General features: G+C 34.7%; 4 protein-coding genes across 4 annotated transcripts; 3 read left to right on the forward strand and 1 right to left on the reverse strand.

Moving 5' to 3' along the window:
- Positions 1 to 343: 343 nt before the first annotated feature.
- LOC104723643 (choline-phosphate cytidylyltransferase 2) lies at positions 344 to 2,349 on the forward strand. Its single transcript, XM_010442036.2, has 8 exons — positions 344 to 673; positions 782 to 895; positions 988 to 1,083; positions 1,185 to 1,227; positions 1,307 to 1,462; positions 1,554 to 1,622; positions 1,787 to 1,897; positions 1,991 to 2,349. Exons 1-8 carry the CDS (start codon positions 534 to 536, stop codon positions 2,171 to 2,173), a joined length of 912 nt encoding a protein of 303 aa, XP_010440338.2. The 5' UTR covers positions 344 to 533; the 3' UTR covers positions 2,174 to 2,349.
- LOC104723644 (uncharacterized) lies at positions 2,239 to 3,185 on the reverse strand. Its single transcript, XM_010442037.3, is given in 3 exon segments — positions 2,239 to 2,524; positions 2,526 to 2,591; positions 2,670 to 3,185. Coding segments are annotated over 3 exon segments (507 nt in total). The 5' UTR covers positions 3,075 to 3,185; the 3' UTR covers positions 2,239 to 2,488.
- Positions 3,186 to 4,280: 1,095 nt separating this feature from the next.
- On the forward strand, positions 4,281 to 4,637 carry LOC147934141 (uncharacterized). Its single transcript, XM_087472520.1, has one exon. The coding sequence runs from the start codon at positions 4,281 to 4,283 to the stop codon at positions 4,635 to 4,637; it is 357 nt and encodes a 118-aa protein (XP_087328646.1).
- A 30-nt stretch (positions 4,638 to 4,667) lies between these two features.
- LOC147934142 (uncharacterized) lies at positions 4,668 to 5,427 on the forward strand. The gene is made up of 3 exons (XM_087472521.1): positions 4,668 to 4,903; positions 4,981 to 5,176; positions 5,263 to 5,427. The coding sequence occupies exons 1-3, from the start codon at positions 4,668 to 4,670 to the stop codon at positions 5,425 to 5,427; spliced, it is 597 nt and encodes a 198-aa protein (XP_087328647.1).
- The last annotated feature ends 13,883 nt before the right edge of the window (positions 5,428 to 19,310 follow it).

Here is a 19,310-nt window from a genome sequence, read left to right on the forward strand (position 1 = left end):
ATATATCCTGACTCATTAAAAAAAACACAATACATATTGATAATTTAAAAAAAATTAGAAATTATTAAATTATCTGAAAATACGTAGAAACTAAAATTATCGTTAATTAGAACTACAAAAATAACAATCCTCATTTTGATATAATAGATAATATTTATCAAGAACGTTTTATACCTGCGTAATAAATAAATAAAACTATATATTTAAATCAAAAATACTATGATGTCAGTGTTCAAACATGGCCGACCTATGATCTCACCATCTCTCAATTATTTTTCACAAAATTGTCGTCTATCACACTTTTTTTTTGCTTTAAATGTGAATGTGAGACCATAACAATAATATATAAAATATTAGTTTAGGTTCCAAAAATTGAAAACTATTTCTTATTAAAAAAAAAAAAAAACTAATTTAGAAAACCGCGCGATTGGAGGGAAAGCCAATAAATAAACTGAAAGATAATAACAACATTTAACAAACAAAATCCAAAAACCCAAAAAAAAAAAAAAAAAAAAATCACAAGGAGGAAGAAGATGAGCGTCAATGGTGAAACCAAGGCTCCAGGAGGAGAAACCACAGGTTCTTCAGATCGACCGGTTAGAGTCTACGCCGATGGGATCTTCGATTTGTTCCACTTCGGTCACGCTCGCGCCATCGAACAAGCCAAGAAATCGTCAGTTTTACTAATTCTCTATCTCTATCTCTGTGATTCGATCTCGATTCGTAATTGCTGGAATTGAGAAATAACTGATTCAATTTGTGATTGAATTTCGAACATTAGGTTTCCGAATACGTATCTGCTTGTTGGATGTTGTAACGATGAGATTACGAACAAATTCAAAGGGAAGACTGTGATGACAGAATCTGAACGATACGAATCTCTTCGACATTGCAAGTAATGTTTTCAATAATTGGTATTATAGATTTGTTGAATTTTTTTTGGGGATTTTGAGTTTTTTTTGTTTGTTTGTTTGTTTTATAAAACAGGTGGGTTGATGAAGTTATACCAGATGCACCATGGGTTCTCACTACAGAGTTTCTTGATAAGCATAATATAGATTACGTAGCTCACGATGCTCTTCCGTAAGATTTTGTTTTTGTTGTTGTTGTTGTTGTTGTTGTTGTGTAGTTCTATTAGAGAGTTTGCAGAGGTTAATGATTTGTGGTTTGTGTTTGTTTGGTAGCTATGCGGATGCTAGTGGAGCTGGAAATGATGTTTATGAGTTTGTAAGTATTAAGCATATAGAGAGAGGCTCATCTTTCTACCTTTTGGTATCTTACTTGTTATCTCTTGTGATTCATATAGGTAAAGGCGATAGGGAAGTTTAAAGAAACTAAACGAACAGAGGGGATATCGACTTCGGATATAATCATGAGGATAGTGAAAGATTATAATCAGTATGTGTTGCGTAACCTGGACCGAGGGTATTCGAGAGAAGAACTTGGTGTTAGCTTTGTTAAGGCACGGTCTCTCCATTCTTTTTCGCCACATCTGGTTTATTATGTTATATCCAACTAACATGTTATTTGGGATTTTATTTTACTAAACACAGGAGAAGAGGCTTAGAGTGAACATGAGACTGAAGAAACTACAAGAGAAAGTGAAAGAACAACAAGAAAAGGTAGGTGGCGATGAATCGATTCTTTATGTGTTAATGATGTTGCTTTATTGAGACATCCTTTTCCCCTTTTGGATTTTGTGATGCACGGGTTGTTAATTGTTATAATGGTGTTGGAATTGCTCATTGTGTAACTTCTGAATCCTGAATCTTTTCCCTTTCTGCAGATACATACCGTAGCAAAAACTGCAGGGATGCACCATGATGAGTGGCTTGAAAATGCGGATCGTTGGGTTGCGGGATTTCTTGAAATGTTTGAGGAAGGTTGTCATAAAATGGTAAGCTAGAATTGATTCTCATCCTCTGAAATCTCAATCATGAGAGTCTCTGTAGCTAATGACTGAGTTGAGATTGTTTTTTTTTGCTTTCAGGGAACAGCCATCAGAGATGGGATCCAGCAACGGCTAATGAGGCAGGAATCAGAAGAGAACCGACGCATGCTTCAAAATGGTCGGACAATTTCCGAAGACAATGAAGACGAACAAATATCTGATGACAATGATCATGAAGATCTTAGTGTGAGCAACAAAGAGACTGTAATAGTAAAGAAATGAGAGTTTCTGGCTCATGATTCAAGTATTTCCAGATACACAGGACCAAAAGTCTACTAGATTCCACATTTGTTGCAAGGCTTGTTTATTCAACTGTATATTAAACTCTACTTCACAATCTCCACTTGTTTTTTAAGACTCAAATGCAGCCAACAAATAAAAGCAGTCACTTATAATTATAATCTATGATCAGACACTCCAAATGATTACATGGAGACAATAAGTAGAAATATTTTTATTCTAAATTTAACCCATCAAAAGCCAAGTAATGTTGAATACAATAAAAGCAATTGAACTGAAGTGGCTTATATAATCTTATCATTTGAAGTTGAGAAGCTTGGTATCAGCGACTGAATGAATCTCTCTTCTTTCTTGATTTCTTGAAATGTTTTGAAGCTGCCTTTAACACGCCATTCCATCCCTAAACAATAACAACATCATCTATGTCAAATTAACTATATGGTGTAAAAAAAAAAAAAACATTGTTTATGTAACATACCTTGGAAGGAATTGGAAAGCAGCCAAGTTTAGGAGAATCTTCATTCTTCATCAAATTCATATCTAATTTCACCAACTTACTCTTTTTATTCTTCGTCTTCTTCTTCATTGACATCTTCATCTTCTTCTTGCCTACATGAAAATCTCCGAGATTAAGGTTCCGACAAACGCAACCGTCGGAGGAGCCGGAGTCAAGATCGGAAGGACTAGCGTAATTTCGAGGCAAGAGAGGAGACCAGAGAGAGCTCTGTGAGTAGTCGAATCCAAAAGCAGAGTTATCTGGAAATTTGCAGAGAAGCTCTCGACACATTACTGGTTGCAAGTATTCAACTACTTTGGTTGTAATCATAAGTGGATAGTTCTCCTTTTCTTCTTCTTCTTCTTGTAGGTTTATTTGATTCACCATTTTTGTTTCAGATTTTTTTTTGTTTTTTCTATGAGTTTCGTGTTGTGTCTTTTTATATTTTGGGTCAAAGGATGAAGAAGAAGAAGAAGAAAGAAGACCGTTGGGGTCGGATGTAGGAGACGTGTCGTGTAGTAAATGGAATAAATTATCGACTTTATGTCCGAAAAGTTACCGTTGGGAAGACTTAAGATTGAGATGAGATCGGCGCAGGAATATGTTGTACAGTACAGTGCCGCACGGCCGAATCTAAGATTTTAATATTATTCAAGTCTTACCGTTACGGTGTATACAGATTCAATCTGAATTGCACAAGAGCATTTTTTTTTTGTTTGAAGTTATAGAAAGTTGGTTTGAAATTTGAACCAATTTAAGTTTGTCTTTATAATTTTAAAAATTACTTCCTCCTCATGTCCTCCATTTTTACAATAAATGTTATTAGGTAATCTTTGTTTATTTTTTCTTTCAAATACTGTATAGTTTTGGAGTTTTTAATAAAACAAATGTATAATTAAGTAATATTAAAGATTTTATTTTTAAAAATAGAAAACAAATTGAATTTCAAAAGTACAACCCCCCCAAATTAAATTTCACAATGTTTTATTTAAAAAAAAATGTTTTGATGGGAATTTTAACATTTTAACGAAAGTGGAGCATTGGAAACTCAATCTTTTAGGATGCCAGTTAAAACTTTTTGCAGATGCCATTTTTATGTTTTATGCCATGGTTGGGAAAAACTACCCTCGGAACAAAGAAGCAAGCTATTTAAAAGATGACAAGACGTTTGAAGCGGCTGCACATGTACACATTTATTGTGGACGTTAGGTATAAAGATAAGTTTGGTGTTTATTTTTTGGTCATATAGGTTTGGTGTTTTAAAAAAATCTCTCATTTTCTGCTTTTAGTAATTCGCTTTTTAGTGTCTCCAAATATTTAGGCGATTTTTTGTATGACCCTCTTTCTAAACTAGTTTCTTACATTAGGGGTAGAATAGAGATTTGACCAGAGTAAAACACTATCTTTTTAGCACTTTTCACCTAGTTCAAGTCTTTTTTCCCTGTTTCTTTCATCCTAAATTTATATCTCCTGGTATTTCTTGATACTTTCTCCGATCAATTATGTGACAAATTTCAGATCTTGGAAAAAAGTGGTGTGTGAAGCTTGAGTTTTTGTCTCTCAGATCTGGTTTAGTTCTCTGAGATAAAAGGGATGTCGCCAGCCATGGACAGAGCGTTGATGGAAATGTCGCTGGAAGAGGAAGATGTTCCTTTCAACATGCCATATCTACCAGAATATTCTTCTTGTGAAAGAAATGTCTTGAGTTTGGTAGGCCGCACTCTTAACCTTGAATGTCAACCGATGGACCAGCTAATTCGTAATATGCCACGCAAGTGGGAGAAGATCAGAAGATGTAGAGGAGTGGCTCTATCAAAGGAAAAGTTTCAGTTTTTCATCCATTCTGAACATGACTTGGTGGAAGTGTTGGAGAAAGGTCTTCACACGTTTAACGATTGCACTATAGTGGTGGATAGATGGTATGAGAATCCACAGGATAACTATCTCTAATTCACTCCAATTTGGATTCAAATGTGGAACATGCCAATAAATTTCTACACAAACAAGGCTCTTACAACGCTAGGTGAGCAAATTGGTCAAGTCCTTGAGATTGCTTTTGATACAGAGAAGCCGCAACTACAAGATTTTGTCAAAACAAAGGTTCTATTTGATGTCTCCAGACCTCTGAGGTGTTCAAAGTTAGTTAATCTTCCAAAAGGAGGCATAGCTTCAGTCTTCTTCGAGTATGAAAGAGTGCAGAGAAGATGCTATGAATGGTAAAGAATGACTCAGGAAAACTCCTTATGTCCGATACTTCTCAAGAAAAAGCTTGATTTGTCTGATGCAAGGAAAGGTGGGATTCCAATAGAAAAACCGATGAAAGTTCCGGTTCTGAAAGAATCAGATCCTTTGTTTGGGGTGTTTTAAGAAAGTCAAGTTGGTTTGGATCAAATAGAGGAAGACCGAGAATTTCACATGTGGTATTAGAAGGAATGAGACAGTATCTTAGAGTTGGCAGTGAAGAAGAAAAGCTTCTTAGAGAGGATAAGGTCAAACAGTCAATTGGAGAAGTGGAAAAGAATCCTCTGGCTCAGAAGTCTATTCTTAGGTTGGAGCCTTTACATATCTTCCACAGGAGATTAACAAAGAAAAAGGAGTAGTTTTCAGTTTTGGGAATGCTTCATCATCTCAGAAGAGTCAAAGTGTGTTTGTTGAAAGGTTAAAGTCTGTAAATGATACCCTCTCTCAGGCAGCATATAGCTTGTGGCTAATGGAGTCAGATCCGCCCTTTATAGCTTAAGATTCGGATAACTTTCTTGCTTTATCATAGCCATTTCAGGAGAATACGACGGTTTATGGACCTATCTCCTTTGTAGAAGGGTCCTCCGGAATTATTCTGAAAAAACCAAAGCCCAAAAAAAGAAATTGACTAGCGAAGAGTACTAGAAAGCTAAAGCTTTCAGAGCCAAGTAATGATTTGGTGTAGTGGGGAAAGTCAGCAGGGTTGCAAAAGGGAGTGAAAGACAAAAGGAAATCAGATGATGTGGGTACAAGCACTGTAAAACAGACAAATCTTAACTTTCAAGAGGTGATCCCAAAGTGGGGGATTGCCTAACGCTCAATGAGCATCATTAGCTGGAAATGTCAAGGAATGGGACGGTTTCATGACTTGACAAATCCTCATCTCAAGGCAATGCGTAAAAAACATTTTCCTGAGATGTTGTTTTTGATGGAAACGATGCATAATTGAGATGTTTTAGTTGACTTGCAAGAATGGTTGGGATACGGTCGGTTTTGTATACTAGAACCTGTTGGTAAATGTGGTGGTTTAGCCTTGTTCTGGAAAAGTAGTGTAAAGGTGGATTTCAAGTTTGTAGATAAAAATTTGTTGGATGCTCAAGTGGCGTTTGGAGGTTCCAAATTATATGTGTCTTGTCTTTATGGAGACCCAGATATGAGAAAAAGAGGTGTGGTTTGGAGAGAATCACAAGAATAGGGGTTGGTAGAAGAGACAAATGGTGTATGTTTGGAGATTTCAACGATCTGTTGCATAATGGTGAGAAAAATGGAGGACCAAGAAGAAGTGATAAAGAGTTTATTGGCTTCAATGATATGATACAAGCGTGTGATATGTCTGAACTCCCTAGTCAGTGGAATAGTTTTACGTGGGCTGGAAGAAGAGGAGAACATTGGATCCAATGCAAATTGGATAGAGCCTTTGGAAATAAGGACTGGTTCAGAAATTTCCTCTTGTCAAACCAATCCTTTTTGGATCTGAGAGGGTCAGATCACAGACCGGTTTTAATAAAGTTAATGACGTCTCAAGATTCTTACAGAGGTCAATTTAGGTTCGACAAAAGGTTCCTGCGCAAAGAAGGAGTGAAATCGGCTATTCACTCGGCTTGGAATTGTGAAAAAATGGGAACCAATATACCAATGGCAGATATATTGCAAGCATGCAGAAAGTCCCTCGGTTTGTGGAAGAGAAAGAACTTCACAAACTCTCATGACAAGATCCAACAATTGGAAGTTGCTTTAGTAAATGAGCAATCAAGAGTCTGGCATGTTAAACAAAGGGTAGCCTTTCTTAAGAGAGACTTAGCAAAGGCTCACAGAGAAGAGGAGTCATACTGGAAACAAAAAAAGCAGACAAAAATGGCTGAGAAGTGGAAATAGAAACTCAAAATTCTTTCATGCTTCAGAAAAGTTTAATTGACAAAGGAAGAGAATTGCAACAGGAGAAAGACATAAATGAGAACTATCAGGAATCTGAGGCTGCAAATAGAGAAGTTGTTCCAGCGTACATCCAAAATCCTTTCAATTCTTCAAATCTGGCTAGCTTCCAGAACTGGTTTGACGGACTCACTCCTAGAGTCTCTGAGGTTATGAATGATAGAATGTCAGAAACAGTAAGCGATCAGGAATTTTTTTTTTTTTTTGGACAAATATATGCTTCATTCCATTAAAATAGAATACAACATACAACATAAAGATCAAAGTTTAAGAAACAACAAAGTAAGGCAATCCCCAAAGCCAATACAACAAAGAGATATAGATAGATAAGGGTCATCGAAATTGAAGTCTTGAGAGCTATGAACCAACTCCTTGCAAGGGTTTTGGAACCTGTGAGGTCAAGAAATAATGATGCTTCTTCCATGAATACTTCGATGGATGAGAAGATGACCACTATCTTAGATCGAAGACTAAGCATCATTGAGGAAGCTAAAGCTGAGCACCTCACCGGAATGAGGATGTCTACCCAAAGGAGAGCTTTGCCAAGGGTTTGAGCAGGGTTAAGGATGCTCTGTTTGAAGATAGATATAGGGTTGGTTGCGGTCTTAGTCTCAGGGGTGAAAAACTTGAGGATGTTGTGGTAACCCCAACTACGATGAATTGGGATCATAATGCCACTAATCTTCAGGTTTTTAAGTGTGAACTTCAAAAAGTTGATGAAAGGCAGTTTAACGGGCTTATGAATCAGTCGGAGTGATGAAGGGAGCATGAAGACACATCGGTAACCACAGTTCCAAATGGACTGGATCATAATGCCGAGGTCATTCAAGTTGTTAACTTCAAAGGCAAGAGCCCTAGATGATTCTAATAACATGTTGTCTAAAAAAACCTTTAAACAAACTAGCAACAATGGCAGTTTATCATCCAAATGCAGTTTTCAAACAGATGGTTCCATAAAGCTACACAAAGATTGACTAGAGTGGGAGAGATTTGAGTATCGATCGAACCTCGATAAACGGAGAAGGAGAATTTGTGGATCATCGTTTGTTAATGGGCTCGAGAAGCTTAATGGGCCGAGATGTAAGCCCACCAATGGAAACCCTAGTTTTCCAATCATGGACGGGTGGGTTTGCACGCGACGGCCGGATTGAAGTGAGGTCTGATTCAAGGGTTTGAGCATCTCCGATGGGGAAAAGGATGCTGGTTGTAGATTCATAGCAGGGCTTGAGGCCTCAGAAGAGATCATAAGGAGCTTAAGTTCTCCGGTTCTAGGAGTCGACACCAAGATGAGATGACCGTCGTGTGCCGTCGATGATTCCACCAGGCCAGACTCAAATGATGGACCAAGCAGATCTGCTTCTGCCATCGTCGGTACCTGGTATGAGATCTCTTCTTGTTGGATCGAAAACCTAGATCTGACGGTTGTTGATTCTTCGGATAGCTTCTCCGGGAGAGAGGTGGGTCGTGGGTAAGAGCTGTGAAGACTCGACCAACTGTTCACCTCCTTAGATTTGAAATCGGCTATTGACTGCATGTGGTTGGGAAGGGTTCTAGAGGGATTAAAAGGGGGCAAAAGCTTAACGAAAATTAAGAAGAACAAAAAACAAAGAGTGTAAGAAAAAAGGGGATGAAAACGGGTTATGTCCCGACGCCGGCAAAGTTCTCCTTCACCAGCGTCGGAAGAAGGCAGTGGTGAGAGCTTCTCGATTCTCGTGTCTGGGAGAAAACACGTTTTTTCTTTGCGATCAGGAAATTAAGGATGCAATTTTTTCAATAAAACCAGCCAACGCCCCAGGTCCTGATTGAATGTCTACACTATTCTTTCAGAAATACTTGTCTACTGTTGGATTTCAGGAAACCTTAGAAGTGCAAAAATTCTTTCGTGAAGGGACAATGCCAAATGAAAGGAATTATACTCATCTGTGTTTAATTACAAAAACTTACCACCCTACTGAGATGGAAAATCTAAGGCTTATTAGCTTATGCTCCATTTAGAATAAAATGATCTTCAAGGTTTTGTTCAAGCGTTTACAGCCTTTGTTACTTGATAATTGATATAGTATCGGATACCCAATCGGCCTTCGTGTCAGAAAGACTCATCACTGATAACATTCTAATGGCTCACGAACTGGTGCATTGCTTAAAAGTTCATCCTAGGATGTCAGAGGAGTTCATGGCAGTAAAATCGGATATGTCAAAGACTTTTGACAAGGTCGAGTGGAACTATTTAAGATCTCTCTTGTTGCCCCTTGGTTTTGATTTGAAATGGGTTAATTGGATCATGACTTGTGTCTCTTCTGTAACATATTGGGTTCTGATCGATGACAGTCCCTTTGGTGTAATTTCACCTCAGAGAGGATTGAGGCAAGGAGATCCTCTATACCCCTTACCCATATGCTCAATAAAGCTCAATTGCAAGGAAGGTTGGAAGGAATTCAGTTATCTATAGAGGGGCCAATGATTCATCACTTGTTATTTGGAGATGATAGTTTGTTCTTCAAAATATTTTGGGGATCCATGGAGCACTGGAGCAGCTACATGTCAGACCATCCATTTAAACAAATCCTCCATTACTTTTGGCTCAAAAGTAAATGACCTAAGCAAAACAAACATTCAGGCTTTTTTGGGTACTGTCACAGAGGGTGTAGCCGGAAAGTATCCTGGTCTTCAGGAGTGCTTCAATGGATCAAAGGTGGAAATGTTGGACAATTTGAATTCTAAACTTTCAAATTGGCATTCTAGAAGCTTATCACAGGGAGGGAAGGAAGTTCTCCTCAAATTTGTAGCCTTGGCAATGCTAGTTTTTACCATGTCTTGCTTCAAATTACCAAAATCAACAAGTGAAAATATCGAAAGTGCTATGGCTTCATTCTGGTGGAAATTCATTGATAAAGCTGGGACAAGTTATGTCTACCAAAAGATTTTGGCGGTCTAGGCTTTCATGATATACAATACTTCAAACAAGCTTTGTTGGCAAAGCAAGCTTGGAGATTGCTGCAATTCCCGGACTGCCTAATGTCTAGACTTATGAAAAGTAGATATTATGAAGACGTGGAATTCTTAGAAGCAACGATGAGTTAAAGACCTTCTTTCGCGTGGCGAAGTATCATGTTTGGCAGGGAGCTATTAATTAAAAGTCTGATAAAAAAGGTTGGTAATGGTAACTCTATGAACGTTGGAGTGATCCCTGGATTAATGACAATCGTTTTAGAGTTACTTGGAGGAGAAACCAGTTATTTAATGTCGGTTTAAAGGTCAATGCATTACTGGATCCTCGAACTTGATTTTGGAATTGAGAGATTTTGGATAACCTGTTTCTGCCCCAGGATATCACAAGAAGACTGGCCATAAAACCAGTCGCTTCACAAGAAGATATTTACATTTGGCAATAAAACAAAAGTGGAGATTTCTTAGTGAATTCTGCATATTGGTTAGCAGATCAAGAAGCCAGTTCATCTTTGGTAAAGGAGACATGTATCCAGCCATCTACTTTGGAGCTGAAAACTTAGGTTTAGAAACTCCAAACTGATCCAAAGATCAAAGTGTTTTTGTGGAAAGTTATCAGTGGTATCTTACCAGTTGCTGAAAACCTGAATGGCAGAGGAATGAAAGTGGATGAGCATTGTCAGATTTGCGGAGAGACTGGTGAATCTACTAAACATACTCTTTTTCTCTACACTTTGGCAAGACAGGTTTGAGCCCTCTCAGATTATCCTTCCCCTGAAAAAGGTTTTCAAAACCGGTTCTGTTTTTTTTTTTTAATTTCTATCATCTGTTAGAGAACAAGGACAATAGAAATTGGCCCTCCAACCTTAGGAAGAGCTTCCCATGGATTTTTTGGAGAATTTGGAAGAACATAAATGCCTTTATCTTTAAGGGGAAAGAGTTCTCTCCTATGAAGACAGTCGAGAAAATCAAAGAGGATGTAATTGAATGGTTTGAGGCCCAAATTTTGGAGATGTAGGAAGAGAAAGTTCTTGATGAAGGTCAAATAGATACCGTCAAGAAACAGCAAATTCTGGTAGTGTTTGGGAGAAACCGCCCATAAATTGGTTAAAATGCAATGTGGGATCATCTTAGTCTAAAAGAAACCAAATCGCTGGAGGATCTTGGGTTTAAGAGACGATAATAGAGGTTCTGATTCATAGTCGAAGAGCTTTTTTACCAACATAACAAACAAAGAGGATGCTTCTCTAAGAGTCTTACTTTAGTTTGGAAAGCATGGCGAGCCATAGAGTGGATATGAGAATTGATAGGACCAGTCAATATATTGATTGCTTGACCCTCTTTTAAGCCACAAGCCAGGCTTCAAACCCAGAAATACATCAAATCAGAGATGAATTTAACCAGTGTGCTACAACAGATATTCTGAAAATATATGAATTCATGCTATATTTATATGTTGAAACAAACAAATTCTTACATCTTTTAGAGAGAAAAAGAATTTCCGCTGCCGACCTTTGAACTCGGAAATACATCAAATCAAAGATGAATTTAACCAGTGTACTACAATTGATCTTTTGAAAACATATGAATTCATACTGTATTTATATGTTTAAACAAACAAATTATTACATCTTTTAGAGGAAAAAGGATTTCTACTGACGGGCTGCAAACCTTGATATACATCAAATCAGAGTTGAATTTAACTACTGTGCTAAACCGGATCTTTTGAAACAAATTCTTTCATATTTTAGAGGAAAAAAGGATCTCCACTGCAGGACTTCAAATCCAGAAATACATCAAATCAGAAATGAATTTAACCATTGTGCTACAACATATCTTTTGAAAATATATGAATTCATGCTGTATTTATATGTTGAAACAAACAAATTATTAAATCTTTTAGAGAAAAAAAGATTTCCGCTGCCGGGCTTCGAACCCAAAACTACATCAGATCAAAGATAAATTTAACCACCGAGCTTTGAACTCATAAATACATCAAATCAAATATGAATTTAACCAATGTCCTACAACAGATTATATCTTTTAGAGAAAAAGAGAATTTCCGCTGCTGGGCTTCCAACCCGAAAATACATCAAGTCAGAATTTAACCAGTGTGCTACAACGGATCTTTTGAAAATATATGAATTCATGCTGTATTTATATGTTGAAACAAACATATTATTATATCTTTTAGAGAAAAAAGGATCTCCGCTGCCGGGCTTCAAACCGGAAATACATCAAATCAGAGATGAATTTAATCAGTGTGGTACAACGGATATTTTGAAAATATATGAATTCATGCTGTATTTATATGTTGAAACAAACAAATTATTACATCTTTTAGAGAAAAAAGGATTTCTGCTGCCGGGCTTCGAACCCGAAAATACATCAAATCATAGATGAATTTAACCAGTGTGCTACAACGGATCTTTTTAATATATATGAATTAATGCTGTATTTATATGTTGAAACAAACAATTTATTACATCTTTTAGAGAAAAAAGTATTTCGGCTGCTGAGATTTGAACTAGGAAATACATTAAATCATAGATGAATTTAACGAGTGTCCTAAAACGGATCTTTTGAAATATATATGAATTCATTCTGGATTTATATGTTGAAACAAACAAATTATTACATATTTTAGAGAAAAAAGGATTTCCGCTGCCGAGCATCGAACCCGAAAATACATCAAATCAGAGATGAATTTAACGAGTGTGCTACAACGGATCTTTTGAAAATATATGAATTCATGCTTTATTCATATGTTGAAACACACAAATTCTTACATCATTTAGAGAAAAAAAAAGATTTCCGATGCCGTGCTTCGAACCCGTAAATACATCAAATCATAGATGAATTTAACCGGTGTGCTAAAACGGATCTTTTGAAAATATATGAATTCTTTCTGGATTTATATGTTGAAACAAACAAATTATTACATATTTTAAAGAAAAAAGGATTTCCGCTGCCGGGCTTCGAACCCGGAAAAACATCAAATCAAAGATGAATTTAACCAGTGTGCTACAACGGATCTTTTGAAAATATATGAAATCATGCTTTATTTATATGTTGAAACAAACAAATTATTACATCTTTTAGAGAAAAAAGGATTTCCGTTGCCAGGCTTCGAACCCGGAAATACATCAAATCATCGATGAATTTAACTAGTGTGCTACAACAGATCTTTTGAAAATATATGTATTCATGCTTAATTTATATGTTGAAACAAACAAATTATTACATCTTTTAGAGAAAAAAAGGATTTCCGCTGCCGGGCTCCGAACCCGAAAATACATCAAATCATTGATGAAATTAATCAGTGTGTTACAACAAATATTTTAAAAATATATGATTTCATGCTATATTTATATGTTGAAACAAACAAATTATTACATCTTTTAGAGAAAAAAAAAGAATTTCCGCTGCCCGTCTTTGAACTCGGAAATACATGAATTCATAGATAAATTTAACCAGTATGCTACAACGGATCTTTTGGAAATATATGAATTCATGCTTTATTTATATGCTGAAACAGACAAATTCTTACATCTTTTAGAGAAAAAAGGATTTCCGTTGCCGGGCTTCGAACCCGAAAGTATATCAAATCTTAGATGTATTTAACCAGTGTGCTACAACGGATCTTTTGAATATATATGAATTCATGCTATATTTATTTGTTGAAACAAACTATTTATTACATCTTTTAGAGAAAAGAGTATTTCCGCTACTGAGCCTTGAACTCGGAAATACATCAAATCATAGATGAATTTAACCGGTGTGTTAAAACGGATCTTTTGAAAATATATGAATTTATTCTTGATTTATATGTTGAAACAAACAAATTATTACATCTTTTAGAGAAACAAGGATTTCCGCTGCCGGGCTTCGAACCCGGAAATACATCAAATCAAAGATGAATTTAACCAGTGTGCTACAACGGATCTTTTGAAAATATATGAATTCATGCTTTATTTATATGTTGAAACAAACAAATTCTTACATCTTTTAGAGAAAAAAAAGATTTCCGCTGTCGGGCGTTGAACTCAGAAATACAAGAATTCAGAGATGAATTTAACCAGTGTGCTACGACGGATCTTTTAAAAATATATGAATTCATGTTTTACTTATATGTTGAAACAAACAAATTCTTACATCTTTTAGAGAAAAAAAAAAGATTTCTACTGCCGGGCTTCGAACCCGGAAATACTTCAAATCAAAGATGAATTTAACCAGTGTACTACTACGGATATTTTGAAAATATATGAATTCATGCTGTATTTATTTGTTGAAACAAACAATTTATTACCTCTTTTAGAGAAAAAAGTATTTCCGCTACTGAGTTTTGAACTCGGAAATACATCAATTCATAGATGAATTTAACCGGTGTGCTAAAACGGATCTATTGAAAATATATGAATTCATTCTGGATTTATATGTTTAAACAAACAAAGTATTACATCTTTTAGAGAAAAACAGGATTTCTACTGCCGGGTTTCGAACCCAAAAATACATCAAATCATAGATGTATTTAACCAGTGTGCTACAACAGTTCTTTGGAATATATATGAATTCATGTTGTATTTATATGTTGAAACAAACAATTTATTACATCTATTAGAGAAAAAAGTATTTCCGCTACTGAGCCTTGAACTCGGAAATACATCAAATCATAGATGAATTTAACCGGTGTGCTAAAACGGATCTTTTGAAAATATATGAATTCTTTCTGGATTTATATGTTAAAACAAACAAATTATTACATATTTTAAAGAAAAAAGGATTTCCGCTGCCAGGCTTCGAACCCAGAAAAACATCAAATCAAAGATGAATTTAACCAGTGTGCTACAACGGATCTTTTGAAAATATATGAATTCATGCTTTATTTATATGTTGAAACAAACAAATTCTTACATCTTTTAGAGAAAAAAAAAGATTTCCGCTGCTGGGCTTTGAACTCGGAAATACATGAATTCAGAGATGAATTTAACCAGTGTGCTACGACGGATCTTTTAAAAATATATGAATTCGTGCTTTACTTATATGTTGAAACAAACAAATTCTTACATCTTTTATAGAAAAAAAGATTTCCGCTGCCGGGCTTCAAACCCCGAAATACATCAAATCATAGATGAATTTAACTAGTGTACTACAACATATATTTTGAAAATATATGAATTCATGCTGTATTTATATGTTGAAACAAACAAATTATTACATCTTTTAGAGAAAAAAATATTTCCGCTGCCGGGCTTTGAACCCAGAAATACATCAAATCAGAGATGAATTTAACCAGTGTGCTACAACGGATCTTTTGAAAATATATGGATTCATGCTGTATTTATATGTTGAAACAAACAAATTTTTACATCTTTTAGAGAAAAAAGGATTTCCGCTGCCGGGCTTCGAACCCAGAATTACATTAAATCAGAGATGAATTTAACCGGTGTGCTACAACAGATCTTTAGAAAATATATGAATTCATGCTGTATTTATATGTTGAAACAAACAAATTATTACATCTTTTAGAGAAACAAGGATTTCCGCTGTCGTGCTTAGAACCCGGAAATACATCAAATCAAAGATGAATTTAAACGGTGTGCTAAAACGGACCTTTTGAAAATATATGAATTCTTTCTGGATTTATATGTTGAAACAAACAAATTATTACATATTTTAAAGAAAAAAGGATTTCCGCTGCCAGGCTTCGAACCCGGAAAAACACCAAATCAAAGATGAATTTAACCAGTGTGCTACAACGGATCTTTTGAAAATATATGAATTCATGCTTTATTTATATGTTGAAACAAACAAATTCTTACATCTGCTGCTGGGCTTTGAACTCGGAAATACATGAATTTAACCAGTGTGCTACGACGGATCTTTTAAAAATATATGAATTCATGCTTTACTTATATGTTGAAACAAACAATTTATTACATCTTTTAGAGAAAAAAGTATTTCCGCTACTGAGCCTTGAACTCGGAAATACATCAAATCATAGATGAATTTAACCGGTGTGCTAAAACGGATCTTTTGAAAATATATGAATTCTTTCTGGATTTATATGTTGAAACAAACAAATTCTTACATCTTTTATAGAAAAAAAAGATTTCCGCTGTCGGGCTTCAAACCCGGAAATACATCAAATCAGAGATGAATTTAACCAATGTACTACAACAGATATTTTGAAAATATATGAACTCATGCTGTATTTATATGTTAAAACAAACAAATTATTACATCTTTTAGAGAAAAACAGATTTCCACTACCGGGCTTCGAACCCGGAAATACATCAAATCAGAGATGAATTTAACCAGTGTGCTACAACGAATCTTTTGAAAATGTATGAATTCATGCTGTATTTATATGTTGACACAAACAAATTTTTACATCTTTTAGAGAAAAAAGGATTTCCGCTGCCGGGCTTCGAACCCGGAATTACATTAAATCAGAGATGAATTTAACTAGTGTGGTACAACAGATCTTTTGAAAATATATGAATTCATGCTGTATATATATGTTGAAACAAACAAATTATTACATCTTTTAGAGAAAAAAGGATTTCCGCTGCCGGGCTTCGAACAAGGAAATAAATCAAATCATAGATGAATTTAACCAGTGTGTTACAACAGATATTTTAAAATTATATGATTTCATGGTATATTTATATGTTGAAACAAACAAATTATTACATCTTTTAGAGAAAAAAGAAATTTCCGCTGCCGGACTTTGAACTCAGAAATACATGAATTCATAGATGAATTTAACCAGTGCGCTACAACGGATCTTTTGAAAATATATGAATTCATGCTTTATTCATATGTTGAAACACACAAATTATTACATCTTTTAGAGAAAAAAAGGATTTCCATTGTCAGACTTCGAACCCAAAAATACATCAAATCATAGATGAATTTAACCAGTATGCTACAACAGATCTTTTAAATATATAAGAATTCATGCTGTATTTAAATGTTGAAACAAACAATATATTACATCTTTTAGGAAAAAATTATTTCCGCTACTGAGCTTTGAACTCGGAAATACATCAAATCATAGATGAATTTAACCAGTGTCCTACAACAGATCTTTTGAAAATATATGAATTCATTCTGTATTTATATGTTGAAACAAACAAATTATTACATGTCTTAGAGAAAAAAGGATTTCCGCTGTCGGGCTTCGAACACGGAAATACATCAAATAAAAGATGAATTTAACCAGTGTGTTACAACAGATCTTTTGAAAATATATGAATTCATGATTTATTTATATGTTGAAACAAACACATTCTTATATCTTTTAGAGAAAAAAAAGATTTCCGCTGCCGGGCTTTGAACTCGGAAATACATGAATTCAGAGATGAATTTAACCAGTGTGCTACGACGGATCTTTTAAAAATATATGAATTCATGCTTTACTTATATGTTGAAACAAACAAATTCTTACATCTTTTATAGAAAAAAAGATTTCCGCTGCCGGGCTGTGAACTCAGAAATACAAGAATTCAGAGATGAATTTAACCAGTGTGCTACGACGGATCTTTTAAAAATATATGAATTCATGTTTTACTTATATGTTGAAACAAACAAATTCTTACATCTTTTAGAGAAAAAAAAGATTTCCGCTGCCGGGCTTCGAACCCGGAAATACATCAAATCAAAGATGAATTTAACCAGTGTACTACAACGGATATTTTGAAAATATATGAATTCATGCTGTATTTATTTGTTGAAACAAACAATTTATTACCTCTTATAGAGAAAAAAGTATTTCCGCTACTGAGCTTTGAACTCGGAAATACATCAATTCATAGATGAATTTAACCGGTGTGCTAATACGGATCTTTTGAAAATATATGAATTCATTCTGGATTTATATGTTGAAACAAACAAATTATTACATCTTTTAGAGAAAAAAAAGGATTTCCGCTGCCGGGCTTCGAACACGGAAATAAATCAAATCATAGATGAATTTAACCAGTTTGTTACAATAGATATTTTAAAATTATATGATTCATGCTATATTTATATGTTGAAATAAACAAATTATTACATCTTTTAGAGAAAAAAAGAATTTTTGCTGCCGAACTTTGAACTCGGAAATACATGAATTCATAGATGAATTTAACGAGTGTGCTACAATGGATCTTTTGAAAATATATGAATTCATGCTTTATTGATATGTTGAAACACACAAATTCTTACATCTTTTAGAGAAAAAAAGGATTTCCGTTGTCGGGCTTCGAACCCGAAAATACATCAAATCATAGATGAATTTAACCAGTGTGCTACAACGGATCTTTTGAATATATATAAATTCATGCTATATCTATATGTTGAAACAAACAATTTATTACATTTTATTAGAGAAAAAAATATTTCCGCTGCTGAGCTTTGAACTCGGAAATACATCAAATCATAGATGAATTTAACCAGTGTCCTACAATGGATCTTTTGAAAATATATGAATTCATTCTGTATTTATATGTTGAAACAAACAAATTATTACATCTTTTAGAGAAAAAGAGAATTTCCGCTGCTGGGCTTCAAACTCGGAAATACATCAAATCAAAGATGAATTTAACCAGTGTGCTACAACAGATCTTTTATAAACATATGAATTCATGTTGTATTTATCTGTTTGAACAACCAAATTATTGTATTACATGTTTTATAGAAAAAGAGGATTTCCGCTGCCAGGCTTCGAACCCGGAAATACATTAAATCAAAGATGAATTTAACCAGTGAGCTACTACAGATCTTTTGAAAATATTTGAATTCATGCTGTATTTATATGTTGAAACAAACAAATTATTACATCTTGTAGAGGAAAAAAGGATATCCGCTGTCAGGCTTCGAATCCAGAAATACATCAAATCAGAGATGAATTTAACCATTGTGCTACAAGGGACCTTTCGATAATATATGAATTCATGCTGTATTTATATGTTGAAACAAACAAATTATTACATCTTTTAGAGAAAAAAGGATTTCCGTTGTCGGGCTTCAAACCTGAAAATACATCAAATCACAAATTAATTTAACCAGTGTGTTACAACGGATCTTTTGAAAATATATGAATTCATGCTGTATTTATATGCTGAAACAAACAAATTATTACATTTTTTAAAGAAAAAAGGATTTCCGCTGCCGATCTTTTAACCCGGGAATACATCAAAGCAGAGATGAATTTAACTAGTGTGCTACAACGGATCTTTTGAAAATATATGATTTCATGATGTATATATATGTTGGATCAATCAAATTATTACATCTTTTAGGGAAAAAAATGATTTCTGCTGCCGGGTTTTGAATCCGGAAATACATCAAATCATAGATGAATTTAACCAGATGTGCTATAACAAATCTTTTGAAAATAAGTGAACTATCAACCTGGCATCAAGAATAAAGATCCCGTACCTCCGAGATTGGCTGAGAATCTAGGTGATGCGTAGAGAAGAACTTCGCCGCTTCCCAAAGTAGTTTATCATTAGTCGC

This window comes from Camelina sativa, chromosome 11, assembly GCF_030686135.1.
Source record: "Camelina sativa cultivar CO46 ecotype springtype chromosome 11, ASM3068613v1".
Lineage (NCBI taxonomy): Eukaryota > Viridiplantae > Streptophyta > Magnoliopsida > Brassicales > Brassicaceae > Camelina > Camelina sativa.